The 18,214-nt window shown below is 37.2% G+C and overlaps 1 protein-coding gene across 1 annotated transcript in view; it reads left to right on the top strand.

The window, feature by feature from the left end:
* The window catches only part of DAPK1 (death associated protein kinase 1), a 259,697-nt gene that overhangs the window by 180,866 nt on the left and 60,617 nt on the right, over nucleotides 1-18,214 (top strand). The window contains 6 exon segments of the mRNA XM_043964391.1: nucleotides 410-508; nucleotides 3,110-3,208; nucleotides 4,275-4,472; nucleotides 6,116-6,259; nucleotides 6,261-6,314; nucleotides 17,186-17,284. Of these exon segments, the coding sequence (XP_043820326.1) occupies nucleotides 410-508; nucleotides 3,110-3,208; nucleotides 4,275-4,472; nucleotides 6,116-6,259; nucleotides 6,261-6,314; nucleotides 17,186-17,284 (693 nt within the window).

The raw sequence follows: 18,214 nt of genomic DNA, 5'->3' as shown, positions 1-18,214 counted from the left end.
TGCCGATGCTGTTGATTTGCTCCTGATAACTGTGACGTTGTTCAAGTAATCACTTTCTGTACCGTTTTAGAATAACTGGGTGTTTTTGCTTATTCCCCTTCTTCTATCAAAGATTATCCATTAATTGTTGAGATGTGTTATTTATTGTCATACATAGTTCTTTGAAAAGGACTTCTTAAGAAATTTGGCCTTAGTTTATTAAGCTAGAAATGTATCGCCAACAAAATAGCATGGTTTTTGGTTTTGAGGGGCCTTTTTTTGCCAAAGTTTAATGTGAGTCTACCTGGAATGTCTGACTTGGTTATTTCCTGATATGTTTGAAAGTGACTGTGCATCCATAGAATGAGTTTGTATAGGAAGAGAGGCCATCAGCTATGTGGGAGTGACTTTGTATATTATGTCTGGACAGGCTGGATCTAATGCAATCTACTGGGCTTCTCGACACGGTCATGTAGAGACCTTGAAATTTCTTAATGAGAACAAATGTCCTTTGGATGTTAAAGATAAGGTAAGGGTAATAATCTGCTGAAGTGTAACTAAAGGATATGATGAAAAGGTGTATATGTGGACTTTGCTTATTATTGTGTGAAAAATGACTCAAAGGACAAATGGTAAGGACCAAAATCTCCTTGCAAAGAATTTAAATGGAATGTTATTTGGGGCTGATAGTTTGCAATAATATTGAAACCAGCTGACTTGGTTAAATCTGCCAAGTGGCTATGTTATACAGATGGTGAATAGTTCTTCCTCAGCTTGGGGGGAAAAAAACCCAAAACATGGCAGTGTTCTAGTGGGCAGAACACTGGGCTAGTTCTGAACTAAGCGAATTGGGCTCCATTCTGTGTTTTCTCATTGACTCACTGCTTGCCATGGGCTAAGTATTTTCAAAACTCACTTCCTCCTTTTTCTCAGTTGTATGAAGTAGTTGAAAATATTGAATTTCTTCCTAGGAGAACTAGTGAAATGATACATATACACCAAGCTCTTTGGCAGGTAATAAATCATTGATTTAAGGAGATTCCTAACATTTTCCATAGATAAGGAAAGACATTAAGGACCCGTGATTTTTTTTTTTCAGCATGGGCATTCTATAATCCATCACAGATCACACAGTGTGTAACTAAGAGTTTTAGAGGGTGTCCTGAAGCTGGGTAGTTACATGACTTGTGCACACACAGTTAGGAAGCATCAGAGGAAGTTTTAAGCCCAGGTGTTTTTGACTCTAAATCTAGCACTTCATGGTGATAATACTTAGAATGTTTAAATTCTGTGTGTGATTTTATTTATTCTTCATAATATTGCTATGAAGAAGATAGAGTCAACATTCTTTTCATTTTTTATAGATTAGGAAACTGAATTAAGCAGTTAAGTAACTTGTTCTAGTACCACAGTTAATTAATGGCAAAGCTGAAATGGATGTCCAGATCTCTAAGCTCTATGATACGAGGTGTGTTTCCATCATGAGTGGTCAGGTATTTCATGGCCAGTGATAGATAAATATTTAGACACGCAAAAGCATATATCTGTAAATGTATGCATTATAATGATAATAGCTAACATTTACACTTACTGTGTGCTAAGCACTCTACAATTATAATCTCATTTGATCCTCATAATGACCCTGGGAGGTAGGTATTATTTTTATCCCCATTTCACAGATGAGGAGACTGAGGCAAACATAAGTGACGTGATTTGCCCAAGATCACACAGCTAGGAAAAGTCTTAGGCCAGATTTAAATTTGGATCTTTTTGACCCCAGGCCCAATATACTGTACTACCTATCTAGACTTTATCATTGAAAGTTATACTTATACATACATTTTTATATTTTAAAATCTATAAAGATAGAAATAAATCTTCAAATGTGACTAGAGCACAAGATGGAAGACAGCAGTAAGTAAGAACATATTCCCAGTGTGATATGGTGAGGTGAAATGAAGCAAAGCAGGTAGTGAATTACAGGACCCTGGAGACCTGGTCTATATACCCAGCTCTATTGAATGTTTTCTGGGTGACTTTGGGCAAGTCCTTTATCTTCTCTGGGCCTAAGTTTTCTTGTCTGTAAAATGAGGGAGTTGGATTTAATATTCTCTAAGGTTTCTTAGGGCTGCTATGTGATACGTTGAATAGAGTGGCGAGCCTGAATTAAAACTCATCTTCCTGGGGGCAGCTAGGTGGCGCAGTGGATAAAGCACTGGCCTTGGATTCAGGAGTACCCGAGTTCAAATTCAGCCTCAGACACTTGACACTTAACTAGCTGTGTGACCCTGGGCAAGTCACTTAACCCTCATTGCCCTGCAAAAAAAAAACAAAAACAAAAAAACAAAAAAAACCTTATCTTCCTGAGTTCAGATCCAGCCTCAGACACTTAGTAGCAGTGTGACCCTGGGCAAGTCACTTAAATCCGTCTGCCTTAGTTTCCTCATCTGTAAAATGAGCTAGAGAAAGAAATGGCAGACCACTCCAGAATCTTTGCCAAGAAAATCCTAAATGGGATCATGAAGTCAGATGCTACTGAGAAAAACAAACTGAACAAGAAGAACAAAAGGTTTTTTTAAAGACCTAAAAACATTTGTGTGTTCTTTAAAAAAAATAGGGGGCAGCTAGGTGGCGCAGTGGATAAAGCACTGGCCCTGGATTCAGGAGTACCTGAGTTCAAATTCAGCCTCAGACACTTGACACTTACTAGCTGTGTGACCCTGGGAAAGTCACTTAACCCCAATTGCCTCACAAAAAAAAAAAAAAAAAAAGCTGATGGCCCAGTATTTAAGGAAAGATAAAGACAGATTTTCTAAGGCTTATCATTCAAGGGGATGGTTCTGGTATTGTGATTAATTGCACTTGTGAGATTGTGGAAGAACAGGATAAGAAAAGTGTTTGTCAATGAATGGCCTTACCCATAGATTGGTATACTCTGTCCTTTTATTTCTGTCCCAGAACAGTCTAGATAAACTTGGTTACTGATGCAATCACAGGGAATCTAGTAGAAATTGATACATTCATGAGTGAGTGAGTGTACAAGAGTTGCCAACCGCGTTATGATCCCCAAATGATGAGCGGTACTGAAAATGTCAGGTTGTGGGACATTACCTTTGATTTTTTTTTCTAGTCTGGAGAAACAGCCCTTCATGTAGCAGCTCGCTATGGCCATGTGGATGTGGTTCAGCTACTCTGCAGTATTGGGTCCAATCCAAATTTTCAGGACAAGGTGGGTCATTGTTAACTGAAACGCTGACATTACCATCTCACTCTAGATTTGTTTACTATTTTGTGTTTTTTTTAATTAGACCAACCAAAAAGTCCTTTTTATGTTTATGCAATTCATGATCCCTGTACTAGATTGTAAGCTCCCAAAGGCTAGACAGCATGCTGATGTACTTCCTTTTTATATAGCCTGGAGTATAGTGACCACCTGAAGGGGTAAACGCTCTAATAAATATTTTTAGTGTTGATCAAAGTCTCAGTTTTTTGTATGCCCCACAACTAGTTACCTTCCTGGATGTGTATAGTTCAGAGGTATATAATCACTGGCTCCCAAAAAGCACAAAGAAAATTACCTAGTAATTCAGACTTAGGTGACTCTATGTGCACATCAGAGCACTTTGTGACTAGACACTGTTAAAAGTATAGTCACCTGAATAAAAAAAAAAAACTCTTTTAAATTTTAGGAAACTTGGGTTATAAGCAAATGAGTTGGTTTTCAAGAAAAATAGCAGAAATCCACTCACTGCTAAGCTTTCATTGCTCAGAGCTTAGCTGACAAAGATGGCAGGGGGTCCTGTCAAGTCATCTACCTCTAACGTGCTGAGAGAGCTGAATCAAGAGGTCCAGAAATCCACAAAGCTGTTCTAGCTATTTGAAGACATAAAAGTGGTAAGGGAAAGAGAGTTGTGCACGATCTGGAACCTCTCAGGGGAGAGGGGGGAGGACTGTATTTCTTAATACTGGTGTTTCCAAGCTGTATTATTCTGTAGTGACATTCATTTATTAAACTTCTGCTCTGTATAAGGCACTATGCTAGTCTCTGAGGATATAAAAACAAGATGAAAAACAGTTGAAAGAGCTTGTGTTTGGGGCCAGGGAAGGGGAGATATAATATTTACAGAGATAGTAAGTACAAAATAACTCAAGCACTATCCAGTTATAGTCAATGCAAGCTCTTCTCTTTAAGCATCCCCAGCTTGCTTTGCCACCAAGGAAGGAACTCTCACATCACATGTGTTTCATCTGCCCTTGTCTCATTCCTCTCCTACTACCTTCATCAATTTGTCCAGGAAGAAGAAACTCCTCTGCACTGTGCTGCCTGGCACGGCTATTACTCTGTGGCCAAAGCGCTTTGTGAGGCCGGTTGCAGTGTGAACATTAAAAACAGAGAAGGCGAGACTCCACTTTTGACAGCTTCTGCCAGGGGTTACCATGATATTGTGGAATGTCTTGCAGAACATGGGGCCGACCTTGATGCAACTGACAAGGTGAGTAATGGGTGATTGAGTCACACTTAGTGGGAGATTATATGTGGCAAATGAGAGTGATACAGAACTCCTTGTACTCCTAAATTACTTTTCCTAAAATAACACACTCAAATTCAGGAAGCTGTAATTCTTTTAAATAGACTAAGTAAGGTTTTTCTGCTCCAAAGAGCATGTCTATGACCTTTGCTAAAAATAACTCATCTTTTTTTTTATTCTTAACATTTGACATTCATCATGAAAAAGATTTCCTAAATAATTGAATTTTTAGTTTTCTTTTCCACTTTTTTTTAAATTTTGAGAATAGGAAGAAGAATATTGAACAAAGTGCTGTGCCTCACTAGAACTTAAAAATGATAAAATACTGTTCATTTTTAGAATAAGTGTTTCATTTACTTTATTTTTTAAGTTTTTTATAATAAACATTTTTATTTAAAGTTTTGAATTCTAAATTCTATCCCTAGTTCATTTACGTTAGACATTTTATATTTCATAGAAAGATAATACAGTGAGAAAAATTAAATCTAAGGTAAAGGAATTTTTTTAATTCAGAAATTTTAATATAATCTATTTGTAGTGCACATTTACTTAAAATAAAAACACTATCACTGGGTATATAGTGGGATACAGGCCAGATGGTTAATTTTATTATTGCCATATTATGAAGTATTCACTTGGTCCATTTATAATAATCATTAAAAAAATACCAGAGACTCCTATACGTGAGAGATTCTATAGTGTAACATATACATAATGCTATTATGTATAGCAAGATTTGTAAAGGGTTAAGCAATAATCCAAAGAAGCAGCCATGTTATATAAATCCTTTTGCTACACATCCTACAACGTGGCCTAGAGAAGACTATTAATATTGCTGTAGCAATTTCTCCTGATGTTAACTGAAAAAATTAACATCCTTTTCCCCGTAGCAAAATGTGAGGATTGCAGAGTTAATATTTTATAACTTTTCAAAAGATATTTGATTAGAAAGTACTATTTAAGTACCAAATATTCCTTAAGCCATGTTGAAGCAGATATTTTAAAAATGTATATTCTAGTTATCTAAGGCCAGCACCCTGACATTTGTTGTTTCTTCAATGGATCTCTTCTGCTCAAGCATTTTCTTCACTGGTGTAGATCACGACCCCTCTGTGCTTTTCATGCTGTGGAGATCTCATGCATATCTTTCCAAGAGTCTCTTCTTAAGGATCCCCAACACACTGGAGCCCATCCTATTGTTCTTATATTATTTTAAGGCTACTAGTGTAGGAATCCGGGCATCCATCTATATAGTCTCTCATTCTCACCATGTGACTGGGCAACCTCCTCTTTTAGACGTATATTTCTTTCTGAGTACTTTTTGTGTATAAGTCATCGTATAATTCATATCATGCAGTCTGCTTATACCCACCATTCTAAACCCAAAGTTAAGCAAATCAGACAGACATGCAGCTTAATCAGCAAATATTCACAACCTTCCTGATTTAAATTTGCCCCTACTATTTTTGAAACGTGCCCATGAAGCTCTACACCAATAAGAATCTGTCACTGATGAGACTGGGCCAAAGGAAGAAAAAAAATTAGTGAGAAATTTTATCCATATTGATTTGAAAAATTGTTTCATTATTGGTGGTGTCTATTTTTAGGATGGACACATAGCTCTTCATCTTGCAGTAAGACGATGTCAAATGGAAGTGATCAAAACCCTCATCAGTCAGGGATGTTTTGTTGATTTCCAAGACAGACATGGAAATACTCCGCTGCACGTGGCCTGCAAAGATGGGAATGTGCCCCATTGTGGTGGCACTATGTGAAGCCAACTGTATTCTGGATGTCACTAACAAGGTAAACAGAAGAGAAAATGACAGTATCAATGTTGGTTGCCATTTAGATTTAACTGATTAGAGTTTTTTTCAACTTTCTACTTCCTTCCATTTTGCAAAGTAAATAAAATCCATGTGAAAGCACAAAAAAGGAAAGGTCCTTTATTATAAAATAATTTTAAATTGTTTCACTAAAAAATGTTTATTCGGGGACAGCTAGGTGGGTGCAGTGGATAGAGAACCGGCCCTGGAGTCAGGAGGACCTTGAGTTCAATTCCGACCTCAGACACATGACACTTACTAGCTGTGTGACTCTGGGCCAGTCACTTAACCCTCATTGCCCTGAAAAAAAAAAATTAGAGGTTAGTAAAAAATAAAGATAAAATTAAAAAAAAAAAGTTTATTCACTAGTGAAGAAAAAGGAAATTCTTTATAAGAGTAAACTCTTCCAGCCTTATATTAAATATGTTGTGTGCTGCCATGAATCAACTGATTGATTGGGAAGCATGTATTAAGCACTAAGTATATTGCAAGCACTTAGCACTATATGTACTAAAACACTGGAGATACAAAATAATAATAATAATATGATAATTAACAAAGATAGTCCTTGCTGTCCTTGAACCCTCAGTCCATTTGATGTGAGACAGTACCACAAAGGAGTTTAGCTGCAGAGTAGACAACAAGGCTTAGAGATCAATTAGGGCGCACCAGTACCTAGGCATCTGGAGATAGCAACAAAGACTTTAGGCTACAGTGGCAGGGCAGACAGTAAGGTCTAGAGGTCTTCCATCTCAATGGAAGGCTTGTAGTTGGTGATGCCTAACTCAATCCAAGCAGTAATGAACTGTCCTGTTGCCCTTCATACCCTGTTCCCCACTTGGAATCTGAGTAGAAACAGGAATAAAGAGTAGACAAGGAAGGGGTGGCTAGGTGGCGCAGTGGATAAAGCACCGGCCCTGGATTCAGGAGTACCTGAGTTCAAATCCAGCCTCAAGACACTTGACACTTACTAGCTGTGTGACCCTGGACAAGTCACTTAACCCCCATTGCCCCGCACCAAAAAAAAAAAAAAAAAAAAAGAGTAGACAAGGCAGGGCAGCTAGGTGGCACAGTGGATAAAGCACCGGCCCTGGACTCAGGAGAACCTGAGTTCAAATCAGACCTCAGACACTTGACACTTACTAGCTGTGTGACCCTGGGCAAGTCACTTAACCCTCATTGCCCACAAAAAAAAAAGAGTAGACAAGGGAAAACTGGCAAATGATGGTGGTTCCTCTGGTGTTTGGCCAAGGTAGAAGGGTGCTGGGAGGGTGGAGTAAAGAGAAAAGAAGAGAAGCAGGGCTTGGGTCACAGTTCCTTTGACTAGATACAGTCTGGTCATCTGTGGGGAGTTTTGAAGTGGAGTGGTGGGAAGCATGAGCATATTTTTAGCATTACTTTTTGTTAGATGTGACAGCCAATCCACTGGAAGAAGAGAATGTGGTACCCGTGGCATTTTAATTACACTCTAGGAATTCTAACACTACCAAGAGACTAAGTGAAAAATATAATGGAAAAGGTGAAAGACTTGAATTCAAATCCTAACCCTGCCTCTTATTAGACATCACAAATCACTCTCCTTTCTCTGCTCAACCCCCACCCAGTAGAATGTGAGCTTCTTGAAGACTGAAACTTCTTGTTTGGCTTTCTGGCTACAGTGCCTAGCACACAAAGGAGGCATAGTCCTTTCTAATATTGACATTCCGAGTGCCATTACATGTGTGTAAGCTTGGGCAAGTCACCTAACTTCTGTGGGCCTCAGTTTTCTCATCTGCAAATAACGAAGGTGGACTGGGTGGGTTTTGAGGTCTCTTCAAACCCTAGACCATTACAATCAATCCTACTTTGATAAAGGACTTAATTGTGAATCATAAAGACTTGAGTTATATCTATTATCAGCTTTCCCCATTGAGTGTTCACATGGCCATAAGGAAATCACATGTCCTTTTCTTTGCTCCAAATATTTTTGTAAGACAAAGAGACATATTTTCTGAATGATTTAGAGAAGGAAGTACAATGAATTAAGTATACATAAAAGATTTTCATGCAGTATAAGTAAAAAGTGTTGATTTCCAGAAGATGGATAACTAAGTCATCTTCATTTCTTCCTAAAGAGTCCTCTGGTTGTTACCAATAAACCAGAATCCAACCTGCTATTTAGATTCACGGATATAGCTCTGAAAATTTAGTAATGAAAAGCAAACACTATTGGTTTGTTTAGGATTTGGGTGGTTTTGGTTTTTTTTTGTGGGGGGGGTAGTTTTTAGTTTTTTCCCCTCAAAGACAAACCAAAAAAAGGCCAGAGAGAATGAAAAATTATTTCATTAAGAATGAACTTATATTTTAGGAGGTATCCATTTAATAGAATCATTTTACATGGTTTGTTTTATGTACCTAAAATTAATTACTGTGACAGTTGGCAAATTTCGCCTCTCCTAAAAAAATGCTAATGCTCAAAACTGTTATGAGATCATACCATAATGGAAATTAAAATGAATTTAACTTCATATATTAGGAAGCATGAATAAGCAATATACCAGGTCCTAAGCTATTAGCTGCTGGTATTTGTTAGTCTATCTTATTCTAATATAGCTGAATCAATCATATAATTTTAAAGTAGCTTCACAGGAAAGCCAAATGTAATATTAAACATCAGTAAGGCCTGGGCTTTCCCCCTGGGAATCTTTATATGAATAAAAGGCTGCTTCAGAGAAAATTCCTGTGCTAATTTGATACCTTTAGTCTTGCCTATTATGTTATCTGCTAGTTGGCTGTGTGCTCACAGTGCCTGGACATTTAGCTTTAAATATCTTGCTCAATGTGAAGGTGAAAGAACATTGTGCTCTCACACTGCTTTGCAGTAACATGAAGGCAGGAATGAGGAGTTACTTCTGCCATCACCCTACCCAGTGCAAAAAATGCTTCCTCTCTAAATGGATGTTCTGCTCCCCCTTTCTTCCTATCTTTGGGGGGGGGGTGGAGACACTGAAAAAATAATCTTAGAATATCAGTTAGTAAGCATGTATAAATGCTACCTATGTTCCAGGCTCTACTAATATCTGAAGACTTAGCAGTTCATTTAGTAAAGCTATAGATGGATGTGCAAATTTTATAGATTTTTATTTGTTTAAAACTTCTCATAGGAAGATCCTCAGTTTGAGAGGACAGCTAAACCGAGACCCATTATATCCAGAACTCTTATAGAGAAGGAATTTGAGTAATTGGAAGCAAATGATAGATAATTCAACTATTTCATTATGAGAGAAAGAGCACCTAAACTCAGAGGTCATCTATTTTTTTAAGTTTTTATTGGTAACTTTTTTTACAGAGGCCTATGTTTTTCCTTATATACCTATCCTCCCCCCGCCTCAGCAGAAAGTCACTTTTTTTTTTTTTTTAGTGAGGCAATTGGGGGTTAAGTGACTTGCCCCAGGTCACACAGCTAGTAAGTGTTAAGTGTCTGAGGCCAGATTTGAACTCAGGTCCTCCTGACTCCAGGGCCGGTGCTCTATCCACTGCACCATCTAGCTGCCCCAGAAAGTCACTTTTTTTTATAACAAGATTTTTTTTTTCAAAAAAAGAAAAAGGAAAACAGGAAAAAAATTGGCCAAAAATATAAATTCCCCAAAAGACAGTATATGTAATATTCCTCACTGGAGCACCCTGCTCCCCTCAATAAAAAGTGGAATGGGGAGAGATGTTTTTCTTATAATCTCTTCCTTGGGCCAAGCTCAGGTTTTGTTGTTGTTCTTGTTTATTTTAAACCAATTTTCTTAAAACTTAAATTCACAATATTTCTAAATTTGTGTCACTCCCCTGCCCTCTGCAGAAGACTTAGGCCAGTTTTCTTCTATCTGTTCTACTTTTTTGAGAAAAGGTGACGAGAAGAGCAGTGTTTTTAGGACTTTGAAAACACAAAGACATTCGAAAGGGTTTAATGACCTCATTAAATCACATTCTGCCATATTGTGCTAATTAAAGCAATCAGCTTATCAAGTGGATACTGGGAAATGGCATCATCCAAATTTAGGATAGACTGCCATTCTTTCCCTATAGTTAGCAGTTATTTAACTTTTTGGTGCACTGACTACATCCGCAAAAGATAAAAAATGAGAACTCAAGCTCCACTTCCTTACTACTAATGTGTGTAATGTGAACTTTGGCTCTTGTTACTCTAAAATATAGCCATATCATTATTCTTCCACCCAGGGACTTAAAAGAAAGAGCTGTTTTCTTCTAATTACTTGAAAGAACAAAGGAGAGTAAAATAAATGAAAGCCAAAGATAATGACAGAGGATCCTATCCATTTGACCTCTATGGACTGGAAATATTTGTTAAAGGAGAGGAGGGGAGGGGAGAGAGGAGGCCAAAAAAAAAGTAGAGGGTGTTCACTGGGAAAAAATGACCCTTATTGAATCAAGATCTGAAAATGTGAGAGAATTACGGGATTTCTGCCAAGTCCCTCATCTCTGTTATTGCAACTCGCTCATCTATTACCTGTCTCATCTCTTACCCTGTCTTCATTGAACTTCCTCCCTTCCATTAGTTCTGAATCCCACTGCCAAAATTTATCTGCCCACTACTGTCTCCACACTAACACTGCATTCTTCAAAACTTCCTTTTTTTCTACACTTATTTGAATTGGCCTTTTGACCCCAGACTTATTTCAGACTCTTCTCTTTCATATAGTCTATCTTCCAACCAAACTGTATTACTAGCAATAATATCTGATCTATTCTGACCTCTCCACATTACTCCACTTAGAATATCCCCCTTGAATGCCTGAAACATATTCTCTTTGCATCTCTGAGTTAGCGAAATCTCTTTTTTTATGTCTTACTATATTTCACCCCACCTCCCTATTCAATCTCTCTTCCTCTATATGTTTTATCAAGTTCTAAATTGTATTGTAGTTTTTTGGTGTATGTATCATCACTTAAGTAGTCCTCAAGACCAGATACTATTTTTTTGTCTTTATATTACATTTATATATACAGTAGGTGCTCAATAAATACTTGTTGAATTAAATGAATCATCCATGGTCTCCAAAACTATCATTTTAACCCTGCCTAGTAAAAACCTAATACCTTAATTCTATACTTTAATGTTGACTTTCTCATGAGTTCAGCATCCTTGTCTGTTCCTCTAAATCAGTCAGTAACCACAATTAGAATGGCTTAGAATCATATTTAGAGGGAATCTCAAAGGACATCCAATCCAACTCATACATTAGCAGGAATCCCCTCTATTAATCACCAACAAGTGGTCATTCAGACATCTCTTGAATCCTTAAATAAAGAAGAACTCACTACCTCAGTAAGCTTCCATTGCACTTTTAGATAGCTCTTATCCTGAAACATTTGCCCTATTATATTTAGCTATGGTTGCTTCTCGTTAACTTCCACCAGTGTTTATTGTTCTGCCCTGCTGGGCAAATGGGGAAAGAGGTAAAATTCTTCCTCCATATGCCAACCTGTCAAATACATGAAGACAAATATAATACCACCCCCAACAACAACAAGTATTTTCTAAACTTTAGTCCTATTACATCCTGTTACCCTATTACATCCTACTACAAACCTGGATTTGATAGCATTTCAAATCCTTTCACCATCATGATTGACTTTTTCTGGATGCACCATAGATTATCAGTGTCCTTCCCAAACTGTGGTGCCCAAAACTGAACATTAGTGTTCCAGTGTAGTCTGACCAGAGTGGAGGATAATGAAGCTGACCCTTCCCCATTTAGGGACACTAAATGCCTATTCGAAGAATCTAAGGTTACATTAGCTTTTTTTAAAACATCATTTCGTTCTGTTGACTCATTTTGAATTTCTTGTCCACAAAACCCCTAGATCTTTTTTCACAAAAAAAATTCTCTACTAGCCATATTTCCCTTATCCTGTATATCTCCAATTGATTTTTAAACAAAGATATAGGACCTGACATTCATTAAATATTGTATTTTGATTCCTTTATTCAGTTGTAGCTATATTTCAAGTTCCATGTCATTTTTAAAAGTGTGGTTGATATTTCATCTATGCCTTCTCCCAATCAAAAAAGCATTTAGTAAATGTCTCTTCTATGGTAGACAATATCCTAGGATCTGAAGGAAAATTATTTTTTAAAAATGATAAAGGTCTGGGGGCAACTAGGTGGTGCGGTGGATAAAGTACAGGCCCTGGATTCAAGAGGACCTGAGTTCAAATCCAGCCTTAGACACTTGACACTAGCTGTGTGACCCTAGGCAAGTCACTTAACCCTCATTGCCCCACGCCCCCCAAAAAATTATAAAAGTCTTTGCATGCTACTACAAGTTTTAGCATGTGAACAAATATGTATAGCATGCATAGTTATAGACATGATATGTATGTACCTGATACTATGAGAAAGAGGGAACAGATTGTAACAGCTAAAGGTAATTAATCAGGAAAATTTTCCTGTAGAAGATGGAATTTGAGCTGAGTCTTGAAAGAAGGTAGTCATAATTAGAGGCACAGTCGAGGTGGGAATGCATGCCCCATAAGGAGGGTGTGTTTGTAGTGCTGAGTCTGGTGAACAGTAGGTTTGTCAGTATGGCCATGTAATGGAATATTTGAAGGGATATAAGGTGTAATTGTCTGGAAAGGTAGACTAGAGGCAGATTGTGAAGGGCTTTCAATTCCAAGCTAGAGGTTAATATAGGGGGTCATGGAAGTTTCTCGAGTAATAGAATGATATGATCAGACTAGTGTCTTCAGTAAGATGATTTTAGGAGGTGTGTGCAGAATGAATTGAAGAGGCAGGAAGCTAGGTACAAGGAGACCAAATTAGAAGCTATTGTAACACTTCAAATAAGAGGTGATGAAGGATAATAGGAATATTAGTGTGGAGGGGTATGGAAGTATTTGTATTTTATTTTCTTTAAAAGAAAAAAATAAGCATGTACATTGTATGAGTACCAGGTGCAAAAAGAAAGAAAAGAGAGTTCATTTAACTAAAGAATCTAAAAAATAAATAGTATGAGCAAAAAAAAAAAATCAGGAGGAGAATAAGAGGAAGAAATGAATAAAAATCTCATCCCTGCAATAATCAGTAGTAGTAGGCGGCAGGACAATACAGATAATACAACCTCTGGAATGAGGAGAGAAGATAGAACAGTGGAAACAAGTAATGAATAGTCAAGACTTCATAGAAGTGAATAAGAAGCCAGTTTTCACCCCCACATTGTGATGGTAAGAATGTAAGAATACAATAATGGGAAGCACATCATTGATGGGGCAGTAGATGTGGGAGATGAGTATAGCCATATAACGAACAGAAAAGGCAAAGGCATGGAAGGGCCCTACTTTGATGTGATCAGAAATGCATACATACATACATATATACATACATACATACACACATACACACATGTGCATATGTGTGTAGAATATGTATGCCTATATACATGCATGTGTGTACGCATGTGGTGTGTGTATTTATACATGCATGTGTATAAGTGTGTGTATACATATATCTGAAATTACAGGCAAAAAAATAAAAATTATTAAAAATCTAGTATAGACATTTATATGCCAGCAAAATGGAGAATTGAAAAGGAATGAATAACCACAAAAACAGAAAGTAGACAAAATAAGAGAACTGAGTCTAATTAAGACAAAGAAATCAAACTAAATCAGAAAACTGAAAATGGAATATTAAGGAAACATGTATGACTAAAACCAAAAGCTGCTATTATTCACAATAAAGAAACACTAGTAACTTTTCCCAGTAAAGCAAGAATGCACCTTCTCTTCATTATCTGAAATAATTCTAGAAATGACAACAATCTATGACAACAAGATAAGAAAACAAACTCAAAGGTATTATCATCAGCAAGAGGAGAAAGATATCTATTTTAGGATGGCATGACTTATAGAACCTCAGAAATTTAGTCACTGAAACAATTGAGAGCTATATATATAATAAAATTGCCAGTATTAATGTCTAAAATCATAAACATTTCTATACAGTGTGAACAAAAACAAATAGTGAATAAGAGAAATTCCATTCAGAATAACTACCAAATTCCTAGAAATTAATCTACCAAAACACATACAACATTTACATAATTACAATTACAAGACATTCTCTACAGAAATAAAGGAGACCATATATTTAGAGAAATAATCATTGCTCACAATTGGGCCATGCCAATAAAATAAAAAGTTCACAGATAGAGTGCTATACTAAAAATTACATAATATACTGTTATTATTTAATAATTTAAATTTTAAATTATATAATCATATACTTTAATGCCATAGTAAAAAAAAGTCATAAAGGCATTGCTTTTTTAGAATAGGATAGGAATAGCAACTGGATATGGACCAGAGCTGTGGTTTCATTTACTCCTGAGAGAGTAAACTCCCTCTACAAATGCATGTCACCACCTTCTCTGTAACATTTTCCTTATGGTGTTGAGTGGTTAAGTGACTTGCCAAGGGTCACATAACAAGTATGTGTCTAGCCACACTTCCTCTCCATTTTTAGAATTAGAGAAAATAATAGAAAGATCAGTTGGAAGAACAAAAATTCTCAGATCTCAAGGAAAAGGGGAAAAAAAGTATGGGAGGGAATATTAGTATCACTGTACCTCAAACTATTCAATTGTCAAAAAAGTTTAGTGAAACAAACTAGGTAAGCAATAAACAGAAACAATCAAAAGTAGTTCATTATTTAATAAATCCCAAAACATAGAGTACTGTGGGAAAAAAACTCCCTCTTTAACAAAAACTGCTGGGAAAACTGAAAAGCACATTTGGCGGATTAAGATTGGACGAACATCTTACATACTACAATATTTTCCAAATTGATAGGTGACCTGAACATAAAATATAACACCATAAATAATTAGTAGAATACCAAATCAGATACCTTGCACAAATATGGATAGAAGGAGAATTGTTAACCCAACAATGTATAGACTATAGAGTTATTGTAAAAGATAAAACAGATAATTTTGACCACATAAAATCTTAAAAACTTTTTCAGGAATAAATCCATGCAGAATTGGAAAGAAAAATGGTCAAATGAAAAAATTTACATTGATAAAAGACTAATATCCAAAAGCATATAGAATTAAATGCAAATTATAATATCAAGAACCATTCTATAATTAAAGAATATAGTTTTCAAAGATGTATAACCTATACGTAATCACACAAAAACATGGTTGTCCTTAGTAGTAAGAGAAATGCAAATTAAAACACTGCAGTTTCATTGCCATGAAAATTGGCAGACATGAAAAACAAGATGGTAGCAGTCAGTGGTAGATGGTAATACTAGGGAAGACAGGCAAACTGATGCCCTTTGGGAGATGTGAAGTTGTCCAGTAGTTCTGGGTTTCAATTGGGAATTATGGGGATATCCTCAGACATGTCTCAGATCCATATCAAGGGAAGGCAGCATTCCTCTCTATTGTTTTTTTTCTTTATTTTTATTCCCCCCACCCCAGGGCAATGGGGGTTAAGTGACTTGCCCAGAGTCACACAGCTAGTAAGTGTCAAGTGTCTGAGGTCACATTTGAACTCAGGTCCTCCTGAATACAGGGCCAGTGCTTTATCCACTGTACCACCTAGCTGCCCCCCTCTCTATTGTTAATGTCAGGTTGGCACAGGTTTCAGTAACTACTCCAGACTCTTCTTCATCTCCTTTTCCTGTGATTGGTATTTAATGTCCTTTCTCCACAGATCCCCCTGATAGCTCCCCATCATTATTCTATGAAGCATGAGATGGTGCTTTATTTTCAGAGGACTCAGCCATGCTCTCTATAGAAAGAACATAGACCTACTGCTTAGGTCAAAGGTTTAGTTCTCCTTCCCTACTTATTTGTGTGACCTTCTACCCTCCAACCTCCTCACATAAGTTTAGCTTTTCCTCTACTTATTCAGGTTCTTTTCCTTTTTTCCCCACCTTGAAATATGTTCTTCGTTTTTTTTCATAGAACTCTTAACTCTCACTATAAATGGCAATGTAGTGTAATGGTTAGAGGGCTGACCTTCAGAAAGGCTGACCTCTGGCATCTATTGGCCATGTGACTGTGGCTAAGTCATTTCCCCTCTCAATGTGTGAAGGAACTCTCTAAGACTAAGATAAATTGCTATTTGCATCAGTGGAGTCAGTTTCCCTACTAGGAGTTCCCTACACAGATTAAATTATAGGTCTGTAACCCCCCCAAAAAAAAAGCCTGGGAAATAATGAGACATTCCTGTAGCACATTTACTTCCTGTAGTAGGAAGACCAAACCTACATTTTTATTAACACATGATTATGGTTGACCTTTGAAGAAACAGAAATATAGTCCAGTCTCTCAGGACATTAGAACATACCCTGACCTTTCCTAAAGAAACTCACATTCTCAGTGCTTTGCACTTCTTGCTGCTAATTCTTGCTACTCATGGTTGAACACATGTACATACACACATGCATATGTGTGTATGTTTCTGTGTATGTATACATGTATTCGTGTATATTTATATGCGTGTGTGCATGTGTATATTCTGTGTATACATATCTATGCATGTATTTATGTGTGTATGTTCATGTTTGTTCAGTGTGCCTGGGTGTCTGTCATTGGAGATATCTTTTTTTTGAAGGGCAGTGAGGGTTAAGTGACTTGCCCAGGGTCACACAGCTAGTGTCAAGCATCTAAGGCCAGATTTGAACTCAGGTCCTCCTGAATCCAAGGCCAGCGCTTCAAACACTGCGCCACCTAGCTGCCCCCCTAAACTGTGGTTTTCTATGGAGGTACCACCCATGGTGGCCACTAAATATTATCACAAATAACAAATAAATGACTTGAATTTGTTTTTCCCCCCCTTTCTTAGTATGGTCGAACTCCTCTACATCTGGCAGCCAATAATGGAATTCTAGAAGTGGTCCGATACCTTTGTCTCACTGGTGCTAATGTGGAAACTTTAACATCTGTAAGTATCAACTGTGTGCTCCTTCTGCTTTTGATGACAGGAAATCTTTTAAAACCCCTGATGCCTCAAGAGGGAAAGGGAAAGGCATTGCTTGGCAACTACATTCTGAAGCAGACAAGCTGATATTAAGCTTTAAACTTCTCCACTCTGTGTAGATAAACATCTGCCCACAAAAAAACCAGTTGCCCGTCTGGTTAATGTTTTATCCTCTTCTCAGTTCAACAGCTTAGGTCTGTTAAGAATGACTATTGTTTCTTAGTCATTTTTTGCTTCACGTTAGGTAATAACCCTTCAGTTTCTATGAGCTGTGTTTTTTTCTGTGTTCCACAATGACAATGAGCATTCATGCCTTCTTTCCCCCCCCCCTTTTTTTTTCGGGGCAATGAGGATTAAGTGACTTGATTAAGTGAGGATTAAGTGACACAGCTAGTGTCAAGTGTCTGAGGCCAGATTTGAACTCAGGTCCTCTCGAATCCAGGGCTGGTGCTTTTATCCACTCCACCACCTACCTGCCCTCATGCCTTCTTTATCTGAGTTAGTGAATGGGTAAGTTGGCATGCAGGTGAACCATAGAGGAATTATTGTATTCACCTGCCAAACTGGTTAGTACCATGACTCTGGCTTCAGCAGCCATTGGCGTGAGTCCCATTTTCTTTACTTGGGAAATTATGACTTTACAGTCCATAACAAAATGCTAAGAACAACAACAGTGCCCTCAAAGCCACTGTACATGTCTTGGAGCTAGGAAGGATGGAGGAAAACAATGACAAAGTAAGGAAATGTCAGCCACAGTGGTGTATGTAAGGTGTATTAGCTCTGTGCCCTTAGACAGCTAATGATTATTAGAGTAATATTTAACACTGGGATAGCATTCACTTACTATGTACCAGGCACTGTGCTAAATGCTTTATAATTTTTATTTCATTTGAT

Source organism: Dromiciops gliroides, chromosome 1 (assembly GCF_019393635.1).
Source record: "Dromiciops gliroides isolate mDroGli1 chromosome 1, mDroGli1.pri, whole genome shotgun sequence".
Lineage (NCBI taxonomy): Eukaryota > Metazoa > Chordata > Mammalia > Microbiotheria > Microbiotheriidae > Dromiciops > Dromiciops gliroides.
The sequence above is the reverse complement of the archived record's forward strand: the minus strand, read 5'-3'. Positions and strand labels throughout refer to the sequence as shown.